Source organism: Macaca fascicularis, chromosome 1 (genome assembly GCF_037993035.2).
Source record: "Macaca fascicularis isolate 582-1 chromosome 1, T2T-MFA8v1.1".
Lineage (NCBI taxonomy): Eukaryota > Metazoa > Chordata > Mammalia > Primates > Cercopithecidae > Macaca > Macaca fascicularis.
In genome coordinates, this window is record NC_088375.1 from 224,162,855 (window position 1) to 224,182,040 (window position 19,186).

General features: G+C 59.9%; 1 protein-coding gene across 6 annotated transcripts in view; it reads left to right on the top strand.

The window, feature by feature from the left end:
- CASZ1 (castor zinc finger 1) overlaps positions 1-15,837 on the top strand; it is a 57,370-nt gene extending 41,533 nt beyond the window's left edge. For 3 of the 6 annotated variants that reach the window (XM_074020519.1, XM_074020526.1, XM_074020547.1), the window contains 11 exons: positions 1,857-1,992; positions 2,177-2,240; positions 3,500-3,654; positions 3,745-3,867; positions 4,830-5,168; positions 6,655-6,853; positions 7,890-8,061; positions 9,665-9,816; positions 9,996-10,137; positions 10,681-10,980; positions 12,930-15,837. In XM_074020519.1, the coding sequence (XP_073876620.1) occupies positions 1,857-1,992; positions 2,177-2,240; positions 3,500-3,654; positions 3,745-3,867; positions 4,830-5,168; positions 6,655-6,853; positions 7,890-8,061; positions 9,665-9,816; positions 9,996-10,137; positions 10,681-10,980; positions 12,930-14,044 (2,897 nt within the window). In that variant the 3' untranslated portion in view covers positions 14,045-15,837. Of the gene's footprint in view, positions 1-1,856; positions 1,993-2,176; positions 2,241-3,499; positions 3,655-3,744; positions 3,868-4,829; positions 5,169-6,654; positions 6,854-7,889; positions 8,062-9,114; positions 9,485-9,664; positions 9,817-9,995; positions 10,138-10,680; positions 10,981-12,929 lie in introns of those variants that run through there. The other 3 variants (XM_045387350.3, XM_074020536.1, XM_074020543.1) reach the window with 3 other exon arrangements.
- Positions 15,838-19,186: the final 3,349 nt, after the last annotated feature.

Consider the following 19,186-nt stretch of genomic DNA (forward strand, 5'->3'; position numbering starts at 1 on the left):
GCCCAGAGGTAGGGGGCCTGCACCTCACACCTGGACACCTCCAGGCCCAGGCTCCCTCCTCCATGAGTGCCGTCCCAGTAGGACTTTCCAGACAATGGAAGCCTTCTATTTTGTACTGTCTGACTTGGCAGCCACCGGCCACCTGTGGCTGTTGGTGCTTGAAGCTGAGTCTGTGACTGGGAAGCAGAATTGTCCCTTTAAACGACCCCGCCCTGTCAAACAGAAAAGGGCCACAGCCCCAGAGCGGCGTCTTCCTTCTTCACGCTGGTTCACTGAGGGGCGCAGCTCTCTTTCCTGCCTTCCTATAATTTCATAAATTTTCCATTAAAAAAATGTCCCTCCGTTTTTCTCTGGATTGGGGTGGGGGTGCTTTTCTGTTGACCTTACTCCTCTCCCCGTTTCCCTGCTCTGGGTAGTTCCTATTTGTTGAATCCTTGAGGAGAGTTCAGTTCACATCTGGGATGTGGCTCATGTCACTTATTCATTCAACAACTACTGATGCTTGCTGAGAGCCAGGCTCCGAGCTGGGTGCTGGGACACAGCAGGCAGGATGCCAGACAGAGCCCCACGCCGTGGAGCCAGCAGACGGTCGGGGATGGTCTGTCCCAGGCACATGGCTAGGAAGTGATGAACCAAGGCGCTGCCCGCAGGAGTGGAGCTCTGCTGGGCCTAGATGCCCTGTTCCCATTAGAAACCCTCTCAGAACCAGCTGAGACTGAGGGTCCCTGTGGCCCAGCCCGGGGCTCTGCCCACACCTCACAGAGGCTGCCAGTGCCTGGCAGGGGAGCTGGGCCATGTTTCCCTGGGACCTTGGGCAGGTGACTTTGGAGAGCTGCTGGAATGTGGAGTCCCCAGGTCTGAAAACTCTCGAAGGCGCAGTAGCGTGCTCATGCCTGGCGGCTGCGCGGGGGAACCACCTCTTGGTCTAGGCATGGGTGGGGCCTCGCTGGCCACGCCCCTCCAGCCAGGGGCCTGATGGATGGGGCAGGGCCCACTCCAGGGCCACCTGGCCTCAGTGGCCAGACTGTCAAGTACTTTGTTTTCATTAGAAAAGTCTCCTTCTCCCAAAAGAAAGGTCAAGCGCAGGGGAGGGGGCTGTTTTATTTTTTAATAAAATGCCACTTGCTGTCTCTGAAACAGCTCTCTGTCAGCTACAGCGCCTTGGGGCAAATTAATATTTCCGTCACTGGGGGAATGTGGGGGAAGGCTCGCTGGACGGCCCTGTCAGCAACTTCTTCTACCCCTGCTCTGCTGGCCTCCTGCGGCCTCACCCGCCCAGCTCCCTTCCGGACCCAGCTCGGCCCAGCCTGGCCTCGTGTCCCTGCCCGGGACAGCTTGACTGTGAGGTTGCCTGGTGTGGCCGCTCTGATTGGCCATCGGTCCCATCACCCTGACACAGCAGAGGCTCTTCCCGGGCATGCTCCTTGCGGGGGCCGTCACCCCGGCAACCGCGGGCTGGGGACCACAGAGGGGCCCTCCCAGTCCAGATCTGCCACTTTCCCTCAGCATTAACAGAGTCTTTAATAAAAGCCTAAGCGGCAGCCCCACAAATCGACTGTGACAGTTGGTGGAGAAAACGAAGGGCCCCCGCCCCCACCCCAGCCCCCTCCCAGCCTCCCGCCCTTCTCCTCCAGGAGGCCCTGAGCCAGGACAACTTTGACATAATTTTGCAATAATTATCACTTGAAGAATTGCCACACAGGAGCTAGCGTCTCGAGCGATCACGTCAGCGGGAGAAGCGCTGACCAGCAGCTGGAGCCCACCCAGCCCACTGCCCTCCCTCCAGGGGCACGGCTGTCTGTGCCCAGGCCAGGCCTTCAGCCCCTCTGACGCATCTTCCCTCCCCTCCCCTGCAGGAAGCGGGCAGCAGGTCACCCCAGCCAGGTTCCCCCCGGCCCAGGTGAAGCCGGAACCCAGTGAGAGCACCGGCGCCCCAGGCCCCCACGAAGCTTCCCAGGACCGCAGTCTAGACCTGACTGTGAAGGAGCCCAGGTGAGGCGAGGCCCCCATGGGAGCCAGCCCCGGGAACCGCACCTTCGAGCTGGAGCCCCGGGGTGGTCCTGCCGGGGCAGTTGCAGCGGGCACGGCTGAAGCCCCAGGGTCGGGCAGGGAGGGTGAGCCCCAGGGCCCAGGCCCTGGCCGTCTGAGCTCAAGCCCCTTGGTTTATGTGTTCTAGTAATGAATCAAATGGCCACGCAGTCCCGGCAAATTCATCTCTTTTATCCTCGCTTATGAATAAGGTAAGAGCCATCCATCACACGCCTCCCATTCCCCCACCCAGAGAAATTAAAGCTGTGCTGGGGGGTGGGGGGATGTGTTTGTTTTTTAATGTTTTGCCTCTAATAAGATGAGTTTGTACCATTTAAATTTTGAGGCCATTTTTCATCGGATATAATTTCAGAGCCACTGCTTACAAATTAATTTAATGAACTGGCTGAAGAAATATATTCCAGCCTCTGACACCTTTTTTTCCCTTCAGATGGAGGGCTCCAAAAGCTTTTCCAGAGCCCTTCAACTTCGTTCATGCCTCGTTATTAATTTTATTTATTTATTTTATATATATTTTTGTTTGTTTAAAAGGAGAGGGGGAAGGGGGGTCTAAAGTGGGAGCAAAACATCAATTTCCACTTTTCGGGTTGAGTAATGGTCTCGGACGCCTTCCGGAGAGGTCGCTCTGGAATATTTATTTTAAATAATGCAGGGTCTTTGTAAATTATACATCATCTCAAATATATTTTTCCCCTTCACATGATACATTTGACTACAGCAAGATTAATTCGGTTACTGTACACAAGTGACTGCCCTGAGGAGGGGCCGGGCCTGAGCTGGACCTGTCGCCGCAGGGGTCCTAGCCGGGCACTTGGTGGGGAACGAGCCTCGCTGGCCCATGGCGTCCACTCCTTGGCCACTTGCTCTCTTGCTCTCCTTCCCCTTCCCCTTCCTTTGGCCTCTGCCCCCACGTCCCCCTCCCTTCCCTTGGAGCCTTGCAATGACCCCCTCCCGGCCACTGCAGGGAGCCTGTCTGAGTCTCACCCGTGAGACTCCCTCCCTCCTTCCCTCCCTCTCTCTCTCTCTCCTTTGTGGGCCTCCTCTTGTTCTCAAGGAATTCATAGGGGTTCCCCCATCCCTCCTCCTTCTGCGCTTCTTTTGAAAACCTTCTGGCAGGAAAATAACCAGGGAGCCGCAAAGTCTGGGGAAAGATGGGCTGCAGCGTGCGCCCTGAGTCGCGGCCTCGGCTTGAGTGATGGATCCTGCGGCACGGGCTCATGTGGAGGAGCCCTGAGGAGGCCTCACAGCTCCTGGGGTCGGGGCAGCGCAGCAGGCTCTCCGTTCAGAGAGGGCCTGGCCACAGCCAGAGCCAAGCAGGCGGGCCGCGTTCTCTGCTGGCTCTGAGGGCTCAGTGGGTCCCAGCAGCCCAGAGCTTCGACTGTTGCTCCCCAGGCAGCCGTGTCTGTGTTCCAAGCTACCCCAGCCCCATGCTCGGCCTCTGTCCTCACAGATGTCTCAGGGCAACCCTGGCCTGGGCAGCCTGCTGAACATCAAGGCGGAAGCGGAGGGGAGCCCCGCTGCAGAGCCCTCACCCTTCCTGGGCAAGGCCGTGAAGGCGCTGGTTCAGGAGAAGCTGGCAGAGCCCTGGAAGGTGTACCTGCGCAGGTGAGGGACTGCTGGCCGCGCCCACCCGTCCTCCTGCAGCACCCGCCCCAGAGCCCCAGGCTCTCCTCTAATGCCGGCTCCTCTGGCTAGGTTTGGTACGAAGGACTTCTGTGATGGCCAGTGTGACTTCCTCCACAAGGCCCACTTCCACTGCGTGGTGGAGGAATGCGGCGCACTCTTCAGCACCTTGGACGGGGCCATCAAGCACGCAAAGTGAGTAGGGTGCTAGGGGTCATTTCAGCAGAGCCCCACTGATCCCAGCCTGGCTCTGGGGTGGGTGGGGCTGGGGCCGGCACAGCAGTTCCCGCTAGACCACAGAAGCTGAGTCGGCTTCTCAGAGGTGCTGCCCCAGCAAGCGTGGGCTTCCCATCCTCCTTCACACATGCAGCCCTCAGCCAGGGGCTCTGAGCCCCTGTCCAGGCCCCGCCTGGGGCCCTGAGCAACAGCTGCTGCTGCACCCACATTGCCAGGGCAGCCATCAGTCCCAGCACATGCTCCCTGCAGAGCAGGCCAGAGGGGCGCAGAGCCCAGCTGGAGAGAGGGCTGTGACTGGAGCAGGAACCCTAGCCAAAGGCCTTTCCAAGCCACAATATTACATCTCTAGGTTACCTTTGACCTAAACATAATGAAATGAATTTGTAAATCCCATTGAGTTAAAAGACTTCGAGCCTAGCTGCCCACTTATATATATTTTTGTTTGTTTAAAAGGAGAGAGGGGAGGGGGGAACTCAGAACTTGCAATCGTTTAAAACAGATCTGCAGTGCTCCCAAGGCTTTTCCAACCGCGTAGACACCCTTGGCTGTAGCACGCGGGGAAGCCTACTGTGAATATTGAGAATCCTACCTTTAAGACCTCCAAGCAGGTTCTGGAAGGAAGGGACTTCCTGGGGCAGGGCCTGCTGTCACACACATGGAGGAGCTGGGGACCGAGGAAGGGCACAAGTAGGAAGGCATGGTTAGGCCCAAGCCAGGAGCCCAAGTTCGGACCCAGAGGACATGGCAGTTTGCCCTCCAGTCCTTCTGTCCTGGTGGGGTCACAGGAGACTTCCGGAGCTGAGTGATGGGGACGAGTAGGGACGAACACCGGGGTCCAGGCCTGTGATGGGGTCACATGCGTGCCCCTCCGCACCTGTCTTCACTGCCCCCCATGAGACCCCCTCTTCTACCTCTCGCAGCTTCCACTTCCGGACAGAGGGAGGAGCAGCAAAAGGAAACGCAGAGGCTGCCTTCCCGGCCTCAGCTGCCGAGACCAAACCTCCCATGGCCCCCTCATCCCCTCCAGTCCCTCCTGTCACCACGGCCACGGTGTCCTCTCTGGAGGGGCCCACTCCCAGCCCGGCCTCCGTGCCCTCCACCCCAACCCTCCTCGCCTGGAAGCAGCTGGCTTCCGCCATACCCCAGATGCCTCAGATCCCAGCGTCAGTGCCTCACCTGCCCGCCTCGCCCTTGGCAACGACTTCTCTAGAGAACGCCAAGCCCCAGGTCAAACCCGGATTCCTCCAGTTCCAGGAGAAGTGAGTCCCTCGATGAGCCGCGAGTCCCGCGTTCCCCTCGCGTCTCGGGAGTAGGTGCTAGCAAGGGCGCTAGGAGGCCCTGTTCCTCACTGCGGATGGCGCTGCTGTCCCCAGCTTCTCTGGGGCATGGCCACCGGGTGATGTCCTTCTAGCTAAAGATGCTGCTGCTCCTACCTCACTGCCTGTCCCAGAGCAGGCTGGCCAGCATGGGCCAATGGTGGCGGCAGTGGCCGCTGCTCCTGCAGGGCATGTGGTGATCCTGCCAGGGCCAGCTGGGGTGGACTGGGCATGGTGGTCCTCAGAGGACGTCTCCCAGCCTGACATGGAGGGCTGCGTCTCCCTCCAGGCCTCTGTATTGGCCTCCTCTGTGGCTCACACCCATGGCTGAATCTCTTCAGGGCACGTGAAGTCACGGGTGGGGCACGGGGGGGCCAGGCCCCTCCAGGCTGTCACTGGCCTGCACAGTGGTCTGAGCTCTTGGGTGGAAGGGACCCTCCTCACTGGATGGTGGTGGCTCCTTGCAGGGAGAACGGTGACTTTGTACTGTCATGTGTGCGGCTTCCTGTTCTCAATAAAAGTAATAAATTGGATTATTTATATCGCCTGAGTGGCAGCTGTCCTCCCTCTCTGAGCACCTGGGGCTGGGCCCACAGCATGGAAGGGGCCCGGCACTCTTCTCCGTTCCCCCCACCAACTTCCCCTCCCCTCCTCCTCCCCAGAGTGGCAGCTCAGGTTTCCCAGGCCTGGTCAGGGTGCCCACCGTGGGTCCCCTGGGAGGGGACTACAGTATTGCCAACCAGAGTGGAAGGCTGGGACCAGTGTCCTCCCGCACCCCTCTGCATCCTGGAGGCGGCCCAGGGCAGGCCAGCACACCCCCTCTGCCCCAGCAGCTCTCCCACTCCGCCGGCAAGTGGAGTCTGAGTGGGTGGGCACCATGGGCCCCGAGCTGACCCTGGGGAGCCCAGCAGCTGTGAGCCCCCAGGAGCTGACACCAGGCACGAACTCCTGCTTGCTAAGGGCCTGTGGCAGCAGCGCTTCCTGGTGGGGCCGAGCACCCATCTGCAGTCTGTCAGTCAGCCACATCCACTGCGGCGCCCATGCCACACCAGCCAGGGCCTCACGGCACCCCGCCAGGGCTGGCAGCACCATCCTTATTTTCCAGTCCAAGAAGTTATTCCAGCCATCCTTATCTATAATCCTGAGGTGTGGCCGTGGAAACTACGTGTCCCAGCATGCAATGCTCTGGGCACCCTGCATATTGCAATTCCTGTGCACCATGCAGAGCTCCTAAAAGGAGGCAGGAATGCATGCTGGGATCTGTAGTCTCTGGCTGAGTCATCCTGTTGAGTAGGACTGCAGGCCAGGCCATCCCTCTTGGTGGTACCGCTGGTCATGGGGGAGTGAACTCCAACACAAGCGAGGTCAGGACACCAGCAGGGAAGGCTTGGGAATGGCAATGACCTTCTGGGCTGTGATTTCCTTCCAGCGATCCTTGCCTCGCCACGGACTGCAAGTATGCCAACAAGTTCCACTTCCACTGTCTCTTTGGGAACTGCAAGTACGTCTGCAAAACATCTGGCAAGGCCGAATCCCACTGCCTGGACCACATCAACCCCAACAACAACCTGGTGAACGTGCGAGACCAGTTTGCGTACTACTCTCTGCAGTGTCTCTGTCCCAACCAGGTCAGCATGGCGGGCCGGCCCAGGGGCAAAGTAGGGGGCAGGGAGGTGCAGGGCTAGCTCAGGGCACAGGACAGGCACCTCTTGGCAGAGGTTCTATTTCTGACATCTTGCTTAAATGGGCCTCCCAGACTCTGGAAAGGGCACCGTCTGCCCCTAGACCCCTGGAGGCCCCTGGGCAGGGGTCCAGATTGGTGCTAGTTGGTAAGGTCTGACACCTGAGTGGTGACTCAATGCTGGGCAGTCACTGTGCCTTTGACATCATTCTTGCCTATCCTGGAACTAGCTTTATGCCCCCTTTGTCCAAAGCTAGAATTTTCTAACAGGCCCATTGTCCATGCCCACACAGGAAAGTCAGATCAGATTCACCTTAAAGGCCTGACTCCCAAGACCAGGAGGGGCTGCCTGAGGGGGAACCTGGGTCCAGGTGTGCTAGGATAGAGCAGTGATGTCTGCCTAGGTCTAGGCATACACGGAACACTGTTAAAATAGATTCACGATGTCTGCTCTAGGTGTGGGATTGCAGATGGACTGCAAGGTTACCAGGTTAGGATGCTTTAGTGCAGTGACTAAGGGCATGCACTGCTTTTTTTTTTGGAGATGGAGTCTCCCTCTGTTGCCCAGGCTGGAGTGCAGTGGTGCAATCTCGGCTCACTGCAACCTCTGCCTCCCAAGTTCAAGCAATTCTCCTGCCTCAGCCTCCCGAGTAGCTGGGACTACAGGCTCATGCCACCACACCGGGCTAATTTTTTGTATTTTAGTAGAGATGGGGTGTCACTGTGTTGCCCAGGCTGGGCTCGAACTCCTGAGCTCAGGCAGTCCGCCCACCTCGGGCCTCCCAAAGGGCTGGGATTTCAGACGTGAGCCACCGCGCCCAGCCCTGTGCTGCTTTTTAATATGCGAAAGGTGTTTCTGTGATCATCAGCTTCTGAGAGAGAAGAACACATGTGCCAAGGGCCCACCACAGCCTCAGGCCTGGGGCAGACAGGAGCTCACGAAAGTCACCCGCCTGTCCTGACCGTCCCATGTCTCCCTGCAGCACTGCGAGTTCCGAATGCGCGGGCACTACCACTGCCTCCGCACCGGCTGCTACTTCGTGACCAACATCACCACCAAGCTCCCCTGGCACATCAAGAAGCATGAGAAGGCGGAGCGGCGGGCAGCCAATGGCTTCAAATACTTCACCAAGCGCGAGGAGTGTGGCAGGCTAGGTACCGAGGGCCTGGGCTGCGGGCAGGGACTTCCAGTGGGCATCAAGGCCATGGCCCCTGTGGCCTGGGCCGCCTCTCCTGGTACCTGTGTCCTGTCCCCACCGCAGGATCCATGTTTTGTTGAAGGTGTGCCAGATATCACAGGCTAGGCACCGTCAAGCTTGTGAAACAGTCCAAACCCACAGAGCCCAGCAAGAAGGGTGGGGGTGACTCACGCAGGGCACCGCCCCTCCACCCCCAGACAGCAGCTCTGGGACTTCGTCGTGAGCATCCAGGGCCTGGGCGTGGTTCTGTTTCCCTTTTCTCATCAGGAAGTCGAGCAGGGAAGTCTTAGGAGTTCAAAGTTCTTTGCTCTGGGATCTCTTTCCATGGCTTTCATGATGAGGTTTTTGTCCACAATGAGCTACAGTTTGTTCATCCATTCATCCATTTTGTAGTTACTTATGGAGGGACAGCTCTGTGCCAGGCTGGGTGCTGTCACAGGGGTGGGGGTGGTGACAGTGGTGGCGGCTCAGATCTAGCAGGGAACGGTCAAGTTCCCCATGGGCTCAGCTGGAGCATCCGTGACCCAGAACCCAGGAAGGGGCTGCTGTGGCTTTGGGAAGGGAAGCCACCGATGCCTGAGAGGTAGCCGTGCTGCTGGGAGCTGAGCCCTGGCCCCTGCGCACGGCCTGCGGAAGGGGCAGGACTCTCCCTAGGAAGAGACCAGAACCCAAGGGTAGGCGAGAGCCAGGCCATCAGACAGAGGCCCCTGGGCTGCAGGCGAGGCCCGTTGTGGCCTGGTGGTCGTGGCAGCAGGGGTGGGGGCTGCTGCAGTCTGGTCCTTCCAAAAGTGAAAAGGTGACATATTCAAAGTCAACCGCCAGAAAAAGGAAACAAACCTTGCCTTCGAGTATGAATTCAAAAAGGAGTTCTCGGCCAGGGAGAGGGCTGGTAGCCATGCCAATAAGTGTCAACACTCGTGGCCTGTGCTGTCCCTGAGCTCAGTTTACAGATGTCAGGGTATCCTGCAGTTGCCGTTATTTGCTCAACTTGTGGTGTTTTTGGTGATAGTTGGGGCCAAACAAAGCTGGGGGATGACAGAAGACACCTGGCCAGCCTGGGCGCCATGGCAGCGGACAAGCCCTCACCTGCCCCGGGATGCTGTTTCAGTCCCGCCTGCTCTGTTTGTTCTCGGCCCAGAGCAAGGCAGGGGGTGCTGGGGCCTGGGCAGAGGGGCCGGCAGCACCCCGAGCTTCCCAGCAGAGATGTGGGGACAGGTGGCTTGCTGAGAGGTAGCTGGCCTAGTGTACAGGGACTATGAGGGTCCCTTGCCCTGGAGCTGTGCACCTCCCCGCGTGTGGGCCAGGGGATGGGGGCCAGCCCGGCATTGTCACTTGCCTCTGTGCCAGGCTGGAGAGGAGGCCCAGGGTGTGGACAGCCAGGTGGCTTTGGACTTCCTGACCTTCCTCCTAAGAGTGCCACCTTGGTGCAGCGCCCTTCCCCCTGCCATCTGCCTTATTGGCCACACTGCCCCCATGCCTAGAACAGTGCCTGACAGACCCTGGAAGCCACGAGCGCTGGCCAGCTGGGGGGCTTATGCCAGGTGGGCCTATGTCCACAGGCTGCAAGTACAACCAGGTGAACAGCCACTTCCACTGTATCCGGGAGGGCTGCCAGTTCTCCTTCCTCCTCAAGCACCAGATGACCTCCCACGCACGGAAGCACATGCGGAGGATGCTGGGGAAGAACTTCGACCGTGTGCCCCCCTCCCAGGTGAGAGCCCTCCCCAGGTGAGAGCCACCCCCCGCAGGTGAGAGCCCAGCCAGGGTGGCGGGAATGCATCATGGTCCCACGCTCACTCTCAGGCCTGTGCTGCGTGGAGCCTCGGCCTGCCCTCTGTGGGCAGCATGCCCCACAGCCCCACTTCCTCAGAGACCCCTGTGTCCTTTCAGGGCCCCCCAGGCCTGATGGATGCTGAGACAGATGAGTGCATGGACTACACTGGCTGCAGCCCGGGCGCCATGTCTTCTGAGTCATCCACCATGGACCGGAGCTGCTCCAGCACCCCCGTGGGTAACGAGAGCACTGCGGCAGGTGAGCTGCAGGCAGGGGCTGCTGGCAGGGCCAAGCCCCATTCCCAAAGCCCAGCACCGGTGGGTGCAGCTTGGGACAGAAGGTCCGGGGCACACGGCCTCTGAGGAGGACAGGCTGGTGTGCAGCAGAGCCAGCTGGTCTGTGGGACTGAGTCACTGAGGCCCCTCCCGCCATCCTCCCGCCTCCCCGGCGCTGCCCTCCGTGTCAGTTTCCAGGAGAGGACCCCGGGCCCATCCTCTATGAGCCACAGTAGGAGCAGCACAGCCCTGGCCTCCTTCCTCTGCTGCCTCCCACCTGGCCTGGGCCCAGCGCCGGTCCTGCCCGGCACACCTGCCCATGTGACCCCTGGCACCGCCCTGCCTCTCTCTCCTCCTGCCCCCTCTTCTTGTCTCCCTCTCTCTGCTCATCCGTGCACACATTTTCATGCCATACCTGCTTCTGCCATTGGGTTTCTCATTTTGGTTCTTTCTGTTTGTTTGTTCTTTGTTTTGGTTTCTTTTTTTTTTTTTTTTTTTTTTTTCTGCTTTTCTCCACCCTCTCCAGGCTGCCCGGCTCCTCCTCCTCCTCCTCTTCCTCCTCCTGCGGCCGCTGGTGATGAGGCTGCCCGCGCGGCCCCGCAGCCGCCAGCGACTCCATCCTTCTCGCCGGCCACGCTCCGGCCGCCCCTCCCCCCCCTCCCCTGCCTCTTCTCTCCGTCCTGTCTCTCATACTCTCTGCTCAGTGCCACTCTCGGAGCCGGCCGGGGCCTGGCCCATCCCACCTGCAGCCCGCCCAGCTTCCCGCCCGTCACTGCCACTCCAACTCCAGTAAAAAGTGACGTCCCCCTAGTTCAGGATGCTGCAGGTAATGCGCACATGCCTTCTCACCGCAGTCCGTCACTCCAATCCACCCTCTAGGCCATGCTCCGGGGCCTGACCCTTTTCTGCAGCCAGCCAGGCCAAGGACGGGGCCGCTCTGCACCCCTCACAGCCAAGCATCCCCGAGACTAGAGGGCGTAGTCTCCATCCCCGGGACAGCTCAGTGCTAGGCAGGCCAGAGCATTGCTGCTAGGGATTCTCCCCTGTTCACAACTGCTCAGAGTCCCAGAGACGGCCCATCGTGCCGGAGGCCCTGTGGGGTCTGCCTTCCTCGGCCTGGGGCAAGGCAGGACCTGTCGCTTCTACTCTGAGGAGTCCCCCTGGGATCTGGCACTAGGGAGAGGTAGAGGATGCTTTCGGGAAGATCTGCTGGGGTCTGGGACCTGCCCAGGTTCAGAGGGTCCAGATTCCAGCCTGAACCCCAGCCCATACCCAAAGCTGAGCAGTAAGTGGAAATCTCTGTGGACTCAGGCCCCAGCAGTGCTCAGGGGCAAAGGCACCTCCCATCCCACCCCCATATCTGATACCCACCGGGATGGCATCTGCCCGCCCCCTCCCTTGAGCGTAGATACCACCCGGGCTCTGACTCCTCTGCTAATTCTTGCCTCACGTTCTGCCTGAGTACAGGCCCCAGGAGTTACGGCCGGGGCGGGGCCGGGCCTCCCCCACCTCAGGGACTTCCGGCCATTGGAAGCTCCACTCTGGCATCACCAGGCCCTGTGACTTCAGACCCAAAGCAGCTCCTCACCCACCCAGGTTTTGGGCCTGAGGCCATCCCTTGCCCTCTGCCGGGTGCTCCCCACACCGTCACAGCCCTTAGTTTCTCTCCGTTTTTGTCCACTCAGGGTGGGCGATGGGGCCTCGCCTGAAACGGGCAGAGCAGACATTTGGTGGCTAGAGTGACTGCTGGGCCTTCTAAGCAGGCTCTGGGAGAGCCAGGCAGGTCAGCCGTGTGGGAGGAGCCCGGAGGCGACCCACGCTCTGGTGGGGCTGGTCAGAGAGCTGCTCTTCCTGTTTGTGGGGGTGGCGTGGGGAGCCAGGACTAGCTGCCTCTGCCTCTGGCAGGAGCTGGGGCTTCCCCTCACCCATGGCCATAGGGGCACAGGTGCCTCCCAGAAAGGGTTACAACCCTGGCCTTGGCAGGGGGGCATCCTAAATCCCAGGAAGCAGTCTGGGCCAGCTGGACATAAATGGGCTCAGCTCCCGTGGCTGAGCCCCTGCTCTGGTCCTGACCCAGGTAAATTATGGCTCTGAGCAGAGGGCAGAGGCATTGAGCTTCCTGAGGCCTAGTCCTCCAGTAGGGCTGTCCTCTCCCAGCCCTTGGGGTAGAAAACCCCAACAAGACCTTAAAGAACCTTCTGGTACCAAGGACAAGGTGCTCCTTAGGGCAGGGAGTTGCAGCCCCGCACAGCCCTGGGGCACTTGGCACCCCTACTGTGAGTAGGCAGCTCCCCCTGTGCAGACAGGCGCAGCCAGGGAAGCCGGGTAGCCCGCGGGAAAGGAGCGGGCCTGTCCCTCATTAGAGGCAGGCGTAGCTGGCGTCTTGGCACGAGTCCAACTTGGGTAATTGCACTCTGCCGACCTAGATTCCCCCTTCAGCTTCAATTAGCGCCAGGACGTGTCCTCACTTCCCACCCAAACTGGCCAGGAAGCAGCCACCACATCCCCCAGAGCTGGTTGGGCTGCCACTCCGGGGGTGAGGCCTGTGAGGCCCTTCTGCAGACAGGGATGAGGAGGGGGAAGCCTGAGACCCCTCCTGTGCGGGGGGTAGGGAGGTGGCTGGGCAGGAGAGGCCTCCGGAGCCAGGGGAAGCCGAGGGCTCCCTAAATGCCGCCCTCTGGCGCCATGCCAGATCAGGGGTCCCGTGTGGGTGTGACCCTGGGATGGTGCCCATGTGGGTCCCCCTTAGGCACTGACCTCCCTGCCCCTCCCCAGGGAACACCATCTCCATGCCGACAGCCTCGGGGGCCAAAAAGCGCTTCTGGATCATCGAGGACATGTCGCCCTTCGGCAAGCGGCGGAAGACAGCGTCCTCCCGGAAGATGCTGGACGAGGGCATGATGCTGGAGGGCTTCCGGCGCTTCGACCTCTATGAGGACTGCAAGGACGCGGCCTGCCAGTTCTCGCTCAAGGTCACCCACTACCACTGCACGCGTGAGAACTGCGGCTACAAGTTCTGCGGGCGCACGCACATGTACAAGCACGCGCAGCACCACGACCGCGTGGACAACCTGGTGCTGGACGACTTCAAGCGCTTCAAGGCCTCGCTTAGCTGCCACTTCGCCGACTGCCCCTTCTCGGGCACCAGCACGCACTTCCACTGTCTGCGCTGCCGCTTCCGCTGCACCGACAGCACCAAGGTCACGGCGCACCGCAAGCACCACGGCAAGCAGGACGTGATCAGCGCCGCGGGCTTCTGCCAGTTCAGCTCCAGCGCCGACTGCGCCGTGCCCGACTGCAAGTACAAGCTCAAGTGCTCGCACTTCCACTGCACCTTCCCGGGCTGCCGTCACACGGTGGTGGGCATGTCGCAGATGGACTCGCACAAGCGCAAGCACGAGAAGCAGGAGCGCGGCGAGCCCGCGGCCGAGGGCCCCGCGCCCGGGCCTCCCATCAGTCTAGACGGCTCCCTGTCGTTGGGCGCCGAGCCGGGCTCGCTGCTCTTCCTGCAGTCGGCGGCCGCCGGTCTGGGCCTGGCGCTGGGCGACGCGGGCGACCCCGGCCCGCCCGACGCCGCCGCCCCCGGGCCGCGCGAGGGCGCCGCCGCCGCCACCGCCGCTGGGGAGTCCTCGCAGGAGGACGAGGAGGAGGAGCTGGAGCTGCCGGAGGAGGAGGCCGAGGACGACGACGATGAGGACGACGACGAGGACGACGACGACGAGGACGACGACGAGGACGACGACGACGAGGACCTGCGCACCGACTCGGAGGAGTCGCTGCCCGAGGCGGCGGCGGAGACGGCGGGCGCGGGCGCGCGGACCCCGGCCTTGGCGGCGCTGGCGGCCCTGGGCGCCCCCGGCCCCGCGCCCACCGCCGCCTCCTCGCCCTAGCGGCGCCCGCGGGTGGCCCTGGCGCCGGCCTCGGTCTCGGGAGCGGCGCCACCCTGCGCGAAGCCGCCCCTGGGCAGAGCCCCGCGCCCCGCCGGTGCTTCCGGACCCCGAGTCCGTCTCAGGACAGAGGCGGGGACCCCTCTGGTGCTCCGCGGCCGAGGACACAGGCGGCGGCGGCGGCCTTGCTCTAGGGAGGCCGGGTCTCTTCAGGGAAACAGAAGGTGCTCTTGTCCCGGGGTAGGGAACCGAGGAGCAGGGGTCCCGGGCGAATGGGGCGCAGCTCCCGGCCGGCCGCTGTCCCGGCGCCCCTCCCCGCGGCCGCTGCGGCCCCGCGACCATTGCTCAGGACTGGGACGGGCGCTGGGGGCCACCGGGACCCCCAACCCGCGCCACCAGGGCGGGGTGGCTCCTGGAGCCGCTGGCGGGGCCTCCCTCATGCAGCTAGGATCCTCCCCCCTGCCCAGGGGCAGACGGGCAGAAGGCGGTCAGCACGGGTGACACTACAGGGACCGTGGAGGAAGCCTCATAGGAGTAGCAACCGCGGAGCTCCAGCTCAGCCCCACCCCAGGGCCCGGCTGCTCCCCCAAGCCTGGGTCGGGTCTGTTTGGTGACTCCCTGGCCCCAGCCTCCGCCCCAGGGAAACCGAGGCTGCGTCCAAAACCCAGAGCAGTGCGCTGGGGGCCGGGGCAGGGTCTCGGCCACCCTGGCGGTGCAAACAGGAAAGATGCGCGCCTGGTTTTGGCTTTAATATTCAAAATGGAAAAAAATACAAGAAAGTTGTACAGTATTTTTCCTGTAAAGGTTATTATTCTACATAGAACAAAAAGGAAGAAAGCAGGCGTGGTGAGAGTGCAGACCCGCCTGGGCCCGGCCTGAGGTTGGAGGCTCAGTCCCGTTTCTCCTGTGGGATTTGGTCCAGCGTTTTTTGTAGAGGCCTTAACAGTTTGAGGCTGTCTGTCTTCACACTAGCACTGATGGGAGCTGCGTGATTCCAACTCTTAACTTGAATTTTGTTGAGACAAGAAAAAAGGACTATTACTGTTGATCCAAGTTTGTAGTTAATTTAACATTTGAGTTCTCTCTTGGTGATGCGTGTGGCTTTATAGGGCTTTTTTTTTTTTTTTTTTTTTTTTTCCAGTTTGTTTTATTACTTTGTTTGGGATGCTTCTTTGCCGGTGCAGTCTACCCAGATTGGGTTCCCTTTACAAAACATCCCCCTTCCTGGAGATGATGAGGCCATGGAAGCCCCGGCCAGGGCCTGACCTGGCAGGCACACACCTGGCTGGTGGCTCTGAGGTCCCCGGGGACCGAGTCCCCTGCAAGGGCAGGCTGCCCGAGGCCACACCTGCCCACCTTCCCTACTCCAGGCCACCAGCTGGTGTCAGATTGGGCCACAGGGAGAAAACAGGCCTAGGAGGGAATGGAAGGCTGGTGGGGAGGCTGTCACTCAGAAGCCTTCTCCCCAGGGGTCTCCAGGGGGAGCCTGGCTCAACTGGGGGGCAGTGGTTTACTTTTCCCTTTTTTCTTCCTTTCTTTTGTCCTCTCGGCTGCCCACAGCCAGAAAGCCAGGACCACCCGAACTGGACAGGGAGCAGGGAGGGAGGAGTGGTCGCACGGAGCGTACCTGATTCAACAGGAAATCAGTTGTTTTCTAAAACAGCCCCTACCAGAGCCTCCTGAACTCTGTGGGTACCACATGCTGCTGTGAGCATCTGCCCAGACAGTGACCCGCCACGGCCCGGGAGTCTGTGGAAGGAGTTTTGTAAAGGAAAAAAAATACACACACACAAAAACGTTTTTTTCAATGTAGCAAAATCAAACTTAAAAAAAAAGAAGAAGAAGAAAAGAAGATGCCGACAGTGCGGAGTCTAGCCTTTTGTAACCTTCATATTGCACATTAGGACTACAAGCCATTGCTAGCTCATTTTGAATTTTAACGTGTAATTTTTGTTTTATTTTCTTTCTGTGGGGAAAACAATGCTTGATCCACCAATGCTCTTTTTAATGTTTTATAACTATGTATGTGTATATATATAAATATAAAATAATATGTATGCACATATGTGTGTGTATATATCTATATGTATATACATATATAGATATATAGAGATATATAGAGAGGTTTTGAGACAAAAAAAATGCAGAACGTGAAACCCGAACTGAACAGCGTGTGCTCTGATTACTTGAATCTGGTCTCCTCGGCACCTGGTTATTAAGAACTGAATATTTTTCCACTTGAATTTAGTGCTATTAGAAATTTAATATATGTGTTTTATTTATTTGATTTTTTTTTTTTTTTTGCATGACTGATGCAAGGTTTGACATTTTCACTCAATAAAAACTGGAAAAAAAATCTATCAAGTTATCTTTTATTTTTAAAATCGCCCCCAAGCGGCTGGCCATGACTCAGCTACACTGGTGGGGTGAGGGGAGGAAGAGTTGGGCACCCTTCGACCCTGGCAGGAAAAGAGGGGGAACAGACCAGTTTTGTCCCTGGGCTGCTGGGGACAGAGGTAGGGGCCTCAATCCTGGCCTGGCCAGAAGGGTGGCCTCCTCCCCAGTCCTGCCTGAAGCCCCCACTTGGGGCTCAGGAGCCACCTGTGGGCAGAGCCATCTGACACCAAGGCCTGGGACGTTGAACAAAGGCTCTGCAGCCTCCCAGGACCCCCCACCCCAGCCAACCCTCTCCTCTCCTGCTGGGCTGCTGGGCCGGCGTTGGCAGGGCCACCCTCCTGCCTCCTCCCTCGGCTCCTTCCTCCTTCCTGCAGGGACCTGCCCGGGCTGGGAACGGCGCGTACCCGGATCCAATCCGGATGCTGGCGCGGCTCCTGCCTGGAGCACAGGGTGGCAGAGCCAGAGGGGGCCGATAATTCCTGGGTCTGTAGCCACCAGCCCAGAGCCTGAGCTGCCAGCCCTGGTGGCACCATGGTTGGCTCCCTTGGAAGCACGGAGGCCAGAGTGTCCACCAGGCCTAGCCTGGAGTGCAAGCCTCCCAGGCACTGTAGGAGTTTGCCCTGACACTTCCAACTGATGGCCGGCTTCTCATGACACCACATCATGGGAAGGACCTTGGCAGCCCTGCTCTGAGCCAGACTCCAGGTGGCCGGGGCTTCCTGGAACCTTGGGGAGGGGATGTGCGTGGGATCTGCCACATTCTTCCATGCTGAGGAGTCTTACTGGCTCATCACACCCCAGCCATGGGATGTCACAACCACTTGCCCGACGAGGAAACAGGCAGACTTGGGGGCTGGAAAGGTTCGGTCACCGCAGCACGCTTCTCCCTCACTGAGCCTGGCACCAGCCGGCCAGGCACCAGGGACCGGGGGCGGCAGGGGAGCGGCCTCAGCCCACAGCGCCCAGGTCCGTGTCATTTTCCACCGCAGAAGTGCGTCTCCAGCCCAGCCGCGGCGTGCAGGCACTCCCTTTCTTCTTTCCTCCTGGAACGCAGCCCACAGGCTATTTACATAAATATGTTTGTAACAGACATGAAAATATATACTTTTTTCTGTCTTATTAAAATGTTCAAGTTGGAACTCGCCTATTGTTTGTGGATATCTTGATTCTGTTAAATAAAACAGTGACTAATTTATGGGATAAAACACAAGTTCAACAAATTAAAACCATTATTGGAGCTTCCCAGGCCCTGGTGGGCCTCCCGTGGGGCCTGAAGCGAGGCAGGGAGCCAAGCCCTGAACAGCCGGTGGGTGGGTGGTGTGGCCACAAGGCTCCCTCTAGGCACCGGCACAGTGGGCAGCTCTCTGGGGCAGCACCGACTCCTGGGGCCCAGGGGAGGGAGGATGGGGACTCAGGGTGGTTTGCCAACCTTGGCCAGACCCCAAAACTGCCCCCTGGTCTTCTGGGCCTGGATGGACCTCAGAAGGCCTCACCCAGGGCTGATCCAACCTCACAACAAGTAGGGCCCTGAGTCCAGCCCCGGGAAGGGGCACGGGGACTCAGGAACCTCTCAGAGGCATCTCAGGGCCTCAGGACGGAGCACTCAGGCCAGCCTGTGGTGCCACATCCCAGGTCCCGCCCCAGAGGGTGGAGAGAAGCTCATACCCCCACTAGGCATGTGCCCACTCTTGAGACCGCCCCCAAGAGCTGGGAGGGGGCCTGTGGCTGCGGGTCGGGATGGGCCCAGGTCCCACGGCACTCCCTGTGGCTTGTTGGACTCAGTAGGAAATGCAGTAAAGCATGTTTTCCTTCTGGGATTTAATTAGCTGTGGTGTGTGATGCTCCTACACCCAAACTGGGGCAAATTCAAGAGTTTTGCAACCTCTTGGAAAGGGCCAGAACCCGCCGCACAGGCTCAGGGCTGAGCTCAGGGGCCTGCCCACCTCCCACGGACCTGGCCCAGCAGGGGCGCCACCAGCAACCTGAGTCACCCGTGTGCACCGGGCCTTGGCACTCATGAAGCGGCCTTGCCCCAGCCTGGACACGGCGACAGGCAGCCCCCTTTCTGGGCAGCATACCAGGCCACTGGGCAAAGGCCAGCTGCCCATCCACTGTCACGGGAGGTGGCCCCGGCCCCAGAGGCAGCAGTGGCCTCTGAAAGGCTGGAATCCCAGAGCCTTGTCTGAGAACGAAGCAGCCAGGCCCCGGCCATCCTTGCTGGGAGGTGCCTCTGCACCCTCTGGAGCAGGTCAGGGAGAAATCAGTGGCTCCCAGGAGGCCCACAGCCAGCGCTGGAGCAGCCGGACCCAGTGGCTTGGCCTCCAGTAAGCCCTGTGCCCCGCACCACTGGAAGGAGGCAGGGATCCTCAAGAAAGAACCTCCCTGCCTGGAGTCTCCCTGAGGCTGGCTCCTCGCCCCGGGTCTGTAACGCATCTGGACCCCGAGTGTCACGGTGGTGTTTAAAGCCATGACCCGGTCACTTTAAAGAAGGTCCTTCCAGTATCCGTCGTGGAGCAAGGAAAGGTTTCAGGCATCCCTCTCATGAACATATCACACATCTTCTTTCTTCTTCTAGGAGAACACAAACTTTAACGTGCTCAATGACAGTAAGTTATTAAGGTTTACTCATGATTCAGGTAGTCATCCCTCAGTGCCAGGCAAGATTTCAGACCCGTTTTGCATTAAAGACAGTGCCAAGGCTGTGGTCTGAGCGGTGGTCTGCGTGGGCAGGTGTCGGGGGAGGACAGG